General features: G+C 43.6%; 1 protein-coding gene across 1 annotated transcript in view; it reads right to left on the bottom strand.

Moving 5' to 3' along the window:
* The window catches only part of LOC117366428 (coagulation factor IX-like), a 128,364-nt gene that overhangs the window by 14,722 nt on the left and 100,724 nt on the right, over positions 1–12,918 (bottom strand). Inside the window, exon 7 of the mRNA XM_033957767.1 lies at positions 2,297–2,414. Within this exon, the coding sequence (XP_033813658.1) occupies positions 2,297–2,414 (118 nt within the window). The remainder of the gene's footprint in view (positions 1–2,296; positions 2,415–12,918) is intronic.

Raw genomic sequence — 12,918 nt, 5'->3', positions numbered from 1 at the left:
ATTACTCCTCCATCCATATTCACGTTTGTTTTCTGCGGTCCCGCTCCCAGCACTTCAGCCATAAACATAGAACAGATATATTTGTTAAGCAATTCAGCCTTTTCTTTATCAGCTTCTACATATTCCTTCCCTTCAATTTTGAGTCTCACAATGTCACGTTTGCATTTTTTCCTATCACTAATATATCTAAAAAAATGTCTTGTCTCCCCGTTTTACCATGTCAGCTATTTTTTCTTCCATTTGCATCTTTGCTTTCCTGACTTATACAACCAGCCTCTCTTAACTTTTCTAGATATTTTTGCCTGTCTTCCTCTTTCTGCGATCTTTTGTAGCTTATGAAAGCTAACCTCTTATTCCATACCTTCTCAGCTACTACTTTTGAGAACCAAAGTGGCCTTCTTTTCCTCTTACTTTTACTTACTTGCCTCACAAAAAGGTTTGTCGCCCTTACAATTGCTCCTTTCAGTTTTTCCCACCGCATTTCCACTCCTTTCAGACATTCCCACCCACACAACAGTTCCTTGACGTAAATCCCCATCTGAACAAAGTTAGATTTTTTTAAAGTTTAGAACCTTAGCTTTTGAATGAGCCCTCTCTAAACCCATCTTAATATTAAACCGTACCATGCAGTAATCACAGGATGCCAGATGATCACCCACTGTAACATCAGAAACACTTTCCCTGTTTGTAAGCACTAAGTCCAGTATGACCCTATCCCACGTGGATTCCATTACCAACTGCTGGAACATTTTTCCTTGTAGAGAATCCAGGATCTCCCTACTTCTAGAAGACTCCACAATAGGGATACCTCAATCAACATCCGGCATGTTAAAATCACCTATTATCAAGACTTCCCCTTTTTTAGATATATTCTGAATGTCTACTATTAAATCTCTATCAACTTCTTCTGTCTGTGAAGGAGACCTGTATATCACACCAATGTAAATATATTCACCATTCCCTCTTTCCAATTTGATCCACAGTGCCTATTCCTTGTCCTGCAGATCCTCAAAATGATCCAAAGATAGTATAGGTTCTGGAAACAGAAGATGTAAAACAGACTATAGAATTGGAGACAGGTTATGAAGATACAAATGCCTGAGTTAAATGGGTCAAATTCACAGTGACAAGTTTGCAGAAAAGTAATTGTTATGGGCGGCCAGTGGCTCAGGTAGTACCTTTCCCTTTGGGGTGGGAAAAGAAGAACTGAGGAACGCATTGCATGATGGCACCATACCAGGACAGGGAAATAAGGATTGTCAGTCTTTCTCGAATATTTTCTGCTATGCAACTAAAAGACAGAAAGGTGCCACCTGTATTCCCTACGGTAAGTGGGACTTACACTACTTGCTTCTCATGGCAGGGAGCAGAGTTCACACACAATCTGGGGGAACTGAAGACTTGCATTACTACTTTTTTCATGTCACAAGCAGGGAGGAACAAAAAAAAATTACTCTGCACTGGTAGTACCTAGAGCTGACCTGTACTGTACTGTACTGTGAGACCAATACTTCCCCCAGAATGGAAGGGTACCTGTGCACTTGTATAATTGGCTTTACCATTTACCCTGGCAATCAGGGACTTCCTTAGACTCCTCCCTAAGGAAGTCCCTGATTGGCTCAGGTGTCTCAGGCCCCTCCCAATGGAGAAGCCCAAGGCGCCTGGCCAATCAGGGCCTTAGGACCCTCCCTGTGCATCACGCAAAATATCTGCCCAATTAAAAAAAAAAAAAAAAATTTAACCGGCAGTAGCCCTGACAGCAATGGCAGGAGGCTGCTTCTCCTGTCACTACTGTCAGGGCTTTGCCCCGACTCAATTGCTCACTGAGTGATTGAGTCAGGGAGGAGTCCAAGGCTTCTGAGCCAATCAGGGCCTTAGGCTCCTCCCCAGCACAAAATTGCAGAATGGGTACAGACCTAATCCACTGCATGTATAATAGAAATTATATACAATATGTCATTGACATTTCTTATATTATTTCAAATGACTGCACATCCCAAATGGATAATGATAGAATCAGAAAAAATGTATACACTGAGGCTATAGAATATAGTGAATTTTGCCTAATTGCCCTTACATTAAAGGATTGATCTTGGGTGGCAGAGTCTATCACTATTGTTGTGTACAAAATGGGTACTCTTACTCATGGATTTGGTACCATAATGGTAATAACCTGAATAAAGCCATTGGATTGGGCAGAATGATTGTGCTGCTTTACTTGTTGAAATTCCCCTTTAAAAGGTAGAAAAGACTGAACAGTGTATAAAAAGACATAGTACTGCAAGCATTTACTTACCAATTGTAACAAAATGTGGCTTTTCACTTTCAAAGCAATGAGAGGCAGAGACCACCCAGCGACTGCTGATCAAACTTCCCCCACAGAAGTTCTGGCCCCTGCGATTATGGATCAAAACCTGGAGTAAAATCAGGCAGGCTAATGTCACATACAACTCCTTGAGGCTCAAGTAGCAATTCTATCTATAGATTCAAAATATTCTTGAAGGTAAGAACATAAGAATTGCCATACTGGGACAGACAGAAGGTCCATCAAGCCCAGTATCCTGTTTCTAAGAGTGGCCAACCCAGGTCCCAAGTACCTAGCTAGAGCCCAAGTAGCAAAACAGATTCTATGCTGCTTATCCTAGGAATAAGCAGTGGATTTCCCCAAGCCATTTCAATAATGGCCTAAGGATTTCTCGTTTAGGAAATTATCCAAGCCTTTTTTAAACCCCACTAACCTAACTAATTTCTTGATTTTGTTGTTTCCTGTTAGGCTGTGAATCCCAAGATTCTGCTAGTTAATGATAATTTACATAATTTATTATTTTCCTTTGCTTTTTTTGTGATTTTATTTCATAGTTTTAGATGCCTACTTTGAATCCATTTTTCATTTGATCATACTGCATTGTATGCTGTTAATATATTGACACAAACCCTTAGAAGGAGTTCTGTTAAAGATCAGCACAGTAACACTTTGACCTAGCCACAGCCATCATTATCAATCATAGTACGAAGGGCTTCCTAAAATTTAACAAGGTACTCATAATGAAATATGCTATCTCCTCCCTCCTTTAGCATTTGACTGAAGCCTAGATTCTTAAAAAAGCGCATTAGAAAATTACAGGCTGCTATCGCAGCCGTTCTGGTGGCGAATTTAAAAAAGCAAGTCATTCTTCAAAAAAAATGCTCATGTAAATGAGGTTGGCGGAGAGTAGTGAATACTCACTAAATTTGCATGTGCCCATCGCTGGTGATAGCAATGGGCACATTCATAGAAAAAAATGCAAAAACAAAAAATCAAAAAATGGGAGAGATATTCAATTTCTCCTGCTACCAAGCAACACCCCCCCCCCCCCCCCCACTGCAGCGGGAGAGATGCTCACTCTCTCTTGCTGCCAAAGTGAACAAACCCCCCCTGCAGCAGGAGAGATGCTCCTGATTGGCCCATGTTGTTTAAGGGCCAATCAGAGCCTCAGGCCCCTCCCCGGATGCACTGGGAAGGGGCCAAAATGGCTTTTCTAGCACTCTGACACTGCTATGCCAGGGGGTTTCACTGTACCAGCACCCCTGGACCAGTCTTAGGCCTTTTCAGTGCTGCTGTATGACTAGAGCTAAAAGGGGCATTTTCGGAGGAGTGGTGAGGGTAGGATTTGGGTGGGACATAGGCTGATCTAAACTTAGTCGTACTGCAAGTATACCCGAAAGTTTAACGAGGCTGTCTGGACAGAACTTGTACGTTGTGATTTAGGCCATGTAAAACCAGGTCTAAGTTTCAAAAAGGTATCCAAAGTGACTAGATAAGCACTGCAGACACAAAGTACAGACCCCCACCCACTGTCCCAGTGATCACTGACCCCCACCACCACCATAAAAATTGGAAAAAAAATACCTGCCTCCAGAACATCAGCACCTGGCATAGCAAAGCCTAGTAGAACAGCACAGAGGTGGCTTAAGTAGTGTGGGGGTGGGCTAGTGAACCATAGAGAGGAGGACCCAGGCCCATAAGCCACTCTTAACCACTGCATTTATGGTGGAACATGTGCACCCCCCCAAACCCTATTGTACTGCCATATAGGTGCCACCTGCAGCCGTGAGGACTATTAGGGTGGTAGACAGGTAGGTCTAGTAGGTTTTGGGTGGGGGGGAGGGCTCACCATGACCTATAAGAGAGTTATGGTGAAATTTTATTTGGCACCCTTTTTTTGAAGTTTGCAGCAGTGCCCTGTAAGGTGCTCCACTACTCTGTTGCCATGTCTGGGTGTCCAGTCCATCACTTTGCTGGCCCCTCTCACATCCAAAAGGTCCTTTTCTACGCAGTTTTGAGAATGGGGTGTATAAAGATAGACGACTTAGAGGTCTGAATGATCAAACAGCTGGACGTACAATTAGACGACTCTTGAAAAAACAAAATATTTTGGACTTATTTTTCGAGAATGGACTTTAGACACTGTTGACTTTGGGCGACTATCGACTTAGGCCCAAAACGGACAGACGTTTCTTTCGATTATGCCCCTTCACCTGATTTGGATGGTATCTTGTTTAAACATTTTTTCACCTCTTTAAACTTTTATTTATTTGTTGTTGTTTTTTTAATTGAAAAGCTTTTATTGAAGAACACTCCAAACAGTACAGAACAATTGCACATGAAATGCAAGAACAAAAAATACATGGAGCAGAGTACCACACTCTAAAATATCACACATAATTGAAATCAACAACATACCACCCTGAATACGCCCGATCTCGACTGATCTCGGAAGCTAAGCAGGGTCAGGCCTGGTTAGTACTTGGATGGGAGAACTTTTATTTATTTGAAAATATTTATATGATTTCAACCTCAATTTATAATTGTAAGGAGGAACCCCTTTGGTTACCCTGGCTGCTGGATTGGAAACCCTTATGATTTACTTATATTTGTGATCCAGGACCAGACATTTCTGGCAAGCCATAGCAAGCACTCTTCTCACTCTCTTCTAAATAATGCCAGACCACATGGGCGATTATGAACAAACTGAACTCCAACTTTATTCCTTCCCTCCAAACGGGAGAGAGATGCTTCTTATAATAGTGCAGTTGCAGGTTAAAATAGCAAACTATGTACAGAGTCCATTTCAGTAAAGTTGGCATAAATGTTGTAAATATCTCCTAACTGTAAGATCTCCTGTGTTACTAGGATTCTGATCTTATACAAGAGGTATCCCAAAACACAATCTCCCGCCCAAAGCAGGAGTTTAAGAAACCTCCGTTGATGTTACTCACATATTAATGTGAATCCACCATGCAGAGAGAACCAAGCCCTGCCTGGGGTCTTATGCACTGCACATTTCCCAACTGCCTTTTTGCAAGATGTTTACTGTTCAGTGACAGTGCATATAAAGTTTCATGAAGCAACTCCAATCCAGAGCTACTGGTATGCAGTCCACATTGCTCCAACCACCTTTCAACCTAGGCAGCCCTAAAATGCAGACTGCTAATGTTTGCCTAGGCAGGGGAGATTCACACACCAAATCTCACTTTCCCTCACATTATCCATATTAACAACACATTTGTTGCAGTCTTAATACTATCCCTCTCCCCAATCAGAACCCCTACCCACTTAGAGAAAGCTCCTTCCACTCTTTAAACTTTTATGAAAACACTTAGCCTACATATCATACACACTTTAAACACTTTCATATTAAACACTTTTGTCATCCAAACCAACTTTAAACACTTTCATATACACATTTTAAATGCTCCAGTACATCCCCCTTTCATTGGTGACCTCCAACACAACATCCATATACACTTTAAACACTTTAATCAAGAGGAGACAGATCATCCGTATCATTGTCTTTCATTTTCCCCTGGGATTACAATGGAGGAGGATCATCAACATCACTGTACTACATGATCTAAAACCTAATTATTTGTTGGACCAGTTTTTATTGGCTCCCCGGAGTTGTTCTTTGCGTAATACATCTTTTTTTCAAATTCCCTGCACTTAAAGGTTGCTCTCAATTAAGATTTATAAATCAACAATTGTCTTATCAGGCAGCTCAATGGGATTCTGAGGTTGGTCCACTTGTTAGAAAGCCTCCTACTTAAATGGGTTTTACAAAGCTTTTAAAGATGTATTAAATACAATATAATTGGAAGAAAAAAGACCTTAGCATTTACCATAGCACTCATGGTTAGCAGGTTAAAACCTAATTATTGTCTTTAAAAATACATAGTAGCTCATCTCTAGCTCCTATTTGTAAAGAGAAATTTAAAATTTAAGTTTATAGAGCTCTTATTTGTAAAGAGAGAAAAAGATCTTTCTCTCTTTTTTTTTTAAATTCTTTATTCATTTTTAAAACTTTCAATAAGTGCAACATAAGATACAATCACTTTACACTTTAACATCACTTAATATTCCATCAAAATCTAATTCACATCAAATATCCCTCTCCCCCTTTATACCCAACAATTGGTCTTAAGCATAAGAAAACATAACGTATCTCCCCCTCCTCCCCACCCTAGATGTGTATGAACAAAGGGAAAAAATAATATTCACGGGAAAAAAATAATATTCATTCTGTACAATATTTTGCTAATGGCTCCCAAACACCCCTAAATTTCTTAAAATGCCCCTGCTGAATGGCTATTATCTGCTCCATTTTAAAGATTTGGTATAACGAATTCCACCAACAATTATAATTCAGCCAATCTCAATTTTTCCAGTTTTTCATAATTTGCTGTATGGCAACCCCTGTCATAATGAGCATAAGCTTATTATTATTAGAATATATTTGGCTCGTGGAGGCTTGTTGCAGCGGCGGAGAGAGGTAGCCGGGAGGAAGAAGGAGGGCTGAGACAGAGAAGGTAGTGGCGGCGAGGGCGGGCAGCGGCGAGAGTAAGCTCCGCCCACCCGCACCGCGTCACCAGCGGAGCCAGAGGCCGGACTCACCCTTAAGAGGAGGGGAGCCAACGGCGCCCAGCCGTTCGGCGCGCGGCGAGAGCGCCTTTGCGAAGGGCCTCAAGAAGGGCAGGCCAGGTCACTACTTCCAAGGACTCCAAGAAAGGAAGACAGCAAGGTAAGGAAGTATACACATACACGCACACACACAAGTAAAAGGGAAGCAAACACAGAAAAGAAGGAAGGCATAGGCCCAGGAAGGACCACACATCAAAGGAACGACAGGCAAGAAGGCACTGAAGACAGGGTAGAAGCAGGCTAAGAAGGTAGCACACACGCATACACAGAGACAGCAGTAACAAGCTCAGCAGGACAAGAAAAGGCGGACTCAAGAGAAAACACGAGCTAAAGGAAAAGGCTGCCACAGAGGGTAAGCAAGGGGCAAATAGCACAAGCGCATAAGTAAAAGGAAGCGAAAGACGAAGAAGGTAAGGAAGAGCCAGGCACAGGAGTGAACACACTAGCAAAGAGCAACAGGACTCCTAGAGAGCGGACAAATATGGAAGCGGAAGGAACCCGAAGGATGAGCTTCCCAGTGTACTGCACGGACTGCCACATGTATGTCTACCTCCCCTCCGGGCAGCAGTCATATGTGTGCGGACGATGCCAGGAACTGGAAAGCTTGAAGAGCGAAGTCAGTCGACTGAAGCTCAGGATCCAGGAGCTGGAGGGACTCTACATCTCCGAAGCCCCCTTCCAGATAGCCGAAGACCCCATGCGAGAGGAGTGCATCGAGGAACAAGTCAGGGAGCTCGAGAGGTTCATCGAGGATGCCTACAGGAGAGTGGAAGAACAGGAGCACGGAAATGAGGAAGACACACAGAGCAGAGGACAAGAAACATCTGACACCAAGGTAGAGGATACCCACGGAGGAACCTTGCTGGAAGAAACAAAGAACACCAAGGACACAGACCTGCGACCGACACGGAGGCACACGGAGGCTGAAAGAAGGGAAATCTGCAATCCTGGTGGGAGACTCAATCCTGAGGCACGTTGACAGTCACATAGCAGGAGGGAGAGAGGATCGGCTAGTGACCTGTCTCCCAGGAGCAAGAACAAAGGACATCGTTGACAAGATTGAGAGAATCCTGGAAGGAGCAGAGACGGAAGAGACAGCAGTGATAGTCCACGTCGGGACGAACGATGTCACCAGGAGGGAATACAGTAAGAATGCACTGACTGAACAATTCAAGATCTTAGGAAGGAAAATGAAGATGAGGACCCAGAGGATAGCCTTCTCAGAGATCCTGCCAGTACCAAGGGCAGAAACGAAGAGGCAGACGGAGCTACAATCAATTAACGCATGGATGAGAAAATGGTGTGAGGAAGAGGGATTTCTCTTCGTGAGGAACTGGACAACGTTCTGGGGAAAGAACAAGCTTTTCAAGAAGGATGGTCTACACCTGAGCAAGGCGGGAACTAGACAACTAGCAAATAACGTCAGAAGAGCGATAGAGCAAGCTTTAAACTAAGTAGAAGGGGAAAGCCGACAGTCGACCTGGTATCGATGGTTCGGGAAACAGTACCCAGTGAGAGTACTGAGGGGAAAGATTTTGGGGAAGACACAAGTGGCAAGCAACAGACTATGAGCAAACAAGGGAGTCAGATGAAGCGAGAGGGGGAAAGGATGAACATACTGGAAGGGGAAGTCAAAACGGGATTGGATGATGAGAAAGAACAAGAGGAGGACAATAGGAACACGCCACAAGGGGAAGGCAATAGGAATCTACCACAAAGAGAGGACAAAAGAGACAATACTCAGGAGTTGACAGGCCAGGAAGGGGACAGAATGAAGCATGAAATGCAAGGTAAAATAGAAAGGAAGGGAAAATGCCAAGACTTGAACTGCATGTATACAAATGCAAGTAGCCTAAAGAACAAAATGGGGGAACTAGAAGTCATGGCCAATAAGGAGAAACTAGACATCATAGGGATCACGGAAACATGGTGGAACGAGGAAAACAAATGAGACATAGTACTGCCAGGATACAAACTCTACCGAAAAGACAGGACGTACCAGAAGGGGGGAGGAATAGCACTATACATAAGGGATACCATCCACTCAACCACTGTGGACACAGCAGAGACAAATGCCCAACTGGAGTCATTGTGGATCAAAGTACTAGGAAGCAACGGATCCGAGATAAAGATGGGACTGTTCTACCGTCCACCTGGGCAAACTGAAGCTGAAGATACAGAAATGGTAGCCGAGCTGAGAAGGGAATGCAAGAACCCAAACACCATAGTTATGGGAGATTTCAACTATCCTGGGATAGAGTGGTGTCTTGGAAATTCAAAATGTGCAAGGGAAACGGAGTTCCTGGAAGCAGTCCAGGACTGCTTCATGGAACAACTAGTCGAGGCACCAACGAGAGGATCAGCGACTCTGGATCTGATCCTCAATGGGCTGAAAGGCCCCGCGAAGGATGTGGAGATCATAGGACCACTAGGAACCAGTGACCACAACATGATTCAGTTCAAAGTACAAGTAGGACTACCTATGGGAAAGAGAACCAAGGCAACAACATTTAACTTCAAGAAAGGGAACTATGATGCCATGAGACAAATGATGAGAAAGAAGCTCAAAAACAGCTCCAAGGAAACTCGGACTGTGGAGCAAGCCTGGTCCCTATTCAAGGACAAAGTAAACAAGGCACAAAACCTATATATACCAAGATTTAGGAAAGGTTCCAAGAAGATTCAGACAAAGGACCCTGCATGGATAACCAGTGAAGTAAAGAAAGTGATAGGAGACAAGAAAAAATCATTTCGGAAGTGGAAAAAGGACAAAACTGAAGGAAACTGGAGAGAGCACAGGAAGCAACAAAAAGAATGTCACCGAGTAGTCAGGAAAGCCAAGAAAGAGTATGAGGAGAGACTAGCAAAGGAAGCAAGAAATTTCAAACCATTTTTCCGATATGTGAAGGGGAAACAGCCAGCGAGGGAGGAGGTGGGGCCTCTGGATGAGGGTGACCGGAAGGGAGTGGTGAAAGAGGAAAAAGAGGTGGCTGGTAGGCTAAACAAGTTCTTCTCGTCGGTCTTTACAATAGAGGACACATCCAGTGTGCCAGAACCGGAAAAAATCTTCAGGGGAGACCAAGAAGGGAAATTATCATGCATGGAGGTAAGCCTCGAAGACGTTCTCAGGCAGATAGATAGATTAAGAACGGACAAAGCTCCGGGCCCAGACGGGATCCACCCGAGAATACTGAAAGAGCTCAGAGATGAAACAGCAGAGTTACTGCAGCATATTTGCAACCTGTCCTTGAGAACAGGGGTAATCCCGGAGGACTGGAAGATAGCGAATGTTACACCGATCTTCAAAAAAGGATCGAGAGGCGACCTGGGAAACTACAGACCGGTAAGCTTAACCTCTGTTCCGGGGAAGATGGTCGAATCAATGATCAGGGAAGGTATCAATGAGCATATAGAAAAAAATAATCTGATGAGATCAAGCCAGCATGGTTTCTGTAAAGGCCGATCATGCCAGACAAATCTACTGCATTTCTTTGAGGGGATAAGTAAGCAATTGGACCAAGGTGACCCAGTAGACATTATATATCTAGATTTCCAAAAAGCCTTCGACAAGGTGCCCCATGAACGCTTACTGAAGAAACTGTGGAGTCATGGGGTGGAAGGGAACGTGTACAGATGGATCAAAAATTGGCTGGCGGACAGGAAACAGAGGGTAGGAGTAAAGGGGCACTATTCTGACTGGATAGGGGTCACAAGTGGTGTTCCGCAAGGGTCAGTGCTGGGATCATTGCTGTTCAATATATTTATTAATGATCTAGAAACGGGGACAAAGTGCGAAGTTATCAAGTTCGCGGATGACACAAAACTCTCCAGCAGGGCCAGAACTGTTGAGGAATGCAAAGAATTGCAGAGCGACCTGAACAAACTGAGTGAGTGGGCAAAAAAATGGCAGATGAGCTTCAATGTGGAGAAATGTAAGGTCTTGCACATAGGGAAGGGGAACTCCATGTACAGCTATACGATGGGAGGGAGGGTACTCGGGGAAAGCAACCAAGAAAAAGATCTGGGGGTATTGGTGGATAACACAATGAAGCAGGCGGCACAATGTGCAGCGGCCTCAAAAAAAGCGAACAGAATGTTGGGCATTATCAAAAAAGGTATCACTACCAGAACAAAAGAAGTTATCCTGCCACTGTATCGAGCAATGGTGCGCCCACATCTGGAATACTGCGTCCAATACTGGTCGCCATACCTCAAGAAGGACATGGCAATACTCGAGAGGGTCCAGAGGAGGGCAACGAGGATGATAAAGGGTATGGAGAACCTTTCATATGCCGAACGGTTGGACAGGCTGGGGCTCTTTACCCTGGAGAAGCGGAGACTGAGAGGGGACATGATAGAAACTTATAAAATCATGAAAGGCATAGAGAAGGTGGAGAGGGACAGATTCTTTAGACTAGCAGGGACAACTAAAACAAGAGGTCATTCAGAAAAACTGAGAGGAGACAGATTCATAACGAATGCAAGGAGGTTCTTCTTCACTCAGAGGGTGGTGGACACCTGGAACGCGCTTCCCGGAGAGGTGATAGGACAGAGTACAATTCTGGGGTTCAAAAAGGGACTGGATGATTTCCTGGAAGCAAAGGGGATAACAGGGTACAGATAGAGGTTTACCTTACAGGACATTGAGCGAATAGGGTATGGATATTTTAGGTTAGGTAGGGAACACTTTCAGGTCATGGACCTGGGGGGCCGCCGCGGGAGCGGACTGCTGGGCACGATGGACCCCTGGTCTGACCCGGCAGAGGCAACGCTTATGTTCTTATGGCTCTTAGCTCTCATTGATGTTCCAAATAACACAGTGTCATACAATAATGCCACTGGATTTTCCAGTAAATTATTCACCTGACCCCAAATGGATTTCCAAAAGCTAAGTATCGATGGACAATAGAATTGTAAATGATCTAATGTCTTAGCTTCGAGATGACAGTGCCAGCATCTATTAAACTTAGAGCTATCTAATTTCTGTAAACGAACTGGGGTCCAAAAAGCTCTATGCAACAAGAAAAACCATGTTTGTCTCATAGATGCCGACGCCATACAACTCATCCTACAAGCCCAAATTCGTGGCCATTGAGACGCAGTAATTTGATGCTTTATCTCAATGCTCCAAATGTCACGCAGACCAGTCTTTGGTTTCTTATTCAAAAATCCAGATATTAATTTATGCCACTGAGCGGCCTGGTGTCCCAGCAAGTCCACCTGAAAACATACGACCGGCAAACTATACTGATTATTAAGATTTTTCCATTCAGGGAACCCCTCCTGAATGGCCTGCTTCAACTGCAACCATCTATAATTTTGTGATTTGTGAAGACCGATTTTATGTTGCAATCGTGAAAAGTCAAGCAGCTTAATGTAACCCCCTCCTTCTCAGACTGAGGTAAAAGGTATCCCTCTTGAAATAAGATTTGTTCTGTAGTTGTGTACACCGAAGGTTAAATTGATACCTTTCCCCAGGAGAAGGGGTGAATTACATAAACAAAATAATATGTAATAATATGGTATAACCTTGGAATTAAAATAGTTATTAAACATATAATAAAATATAAATATAAAGAAGCACTAAGGATTCAAAATTTAAATTAGAAATAATATTTAATAAACAAATGCTGTATATAAAATCTAAACAAAGAAATTCTACTTCCCCTCTGTAAAGTTCTTCTTTTTCTTCAGATTTGGGTATTTGAGGCTTTATGTTCTTTTTATGTAGGGGTACCACGTAGGCGCGCTGTTCCTAGCAGAATCTCTTGCTAGCAGACTCTCTTTTGCTGGAACTAGAGAATGACACGGGGAGCGATCCCCGCAGGGAGCCGCAGCGTGGCTGCGGTTTGGCTGCGGGCTTTGGAGACTCCATAGCCAAATCGCCGCAGACACGGGGACAAAAGTTTTCACCGCCTGCAAAAACGGTGAAAAGATTTGTCCCCGCAGGCAAATATACC

This window comes from Geotrypetes seraphini, chromosome 9 (genome assembly GCF_902459505.1).
Source record: "Geotrypetes seraphini chromosome 9, aGeoSer1.1, whole genome shotgun sequence".
NCBI classification, from domain to species: Eukaryota; Metazoa; Chordata; class Amphibia; order Gymnophiona; family Dermophiidae; genus Geotrypetes; species Geotrypetes seraphini.
Note: the sequence above shows the minus strand (reverse complement) of the source record. Positions and strands in the feature narration are given on the sequence as shown.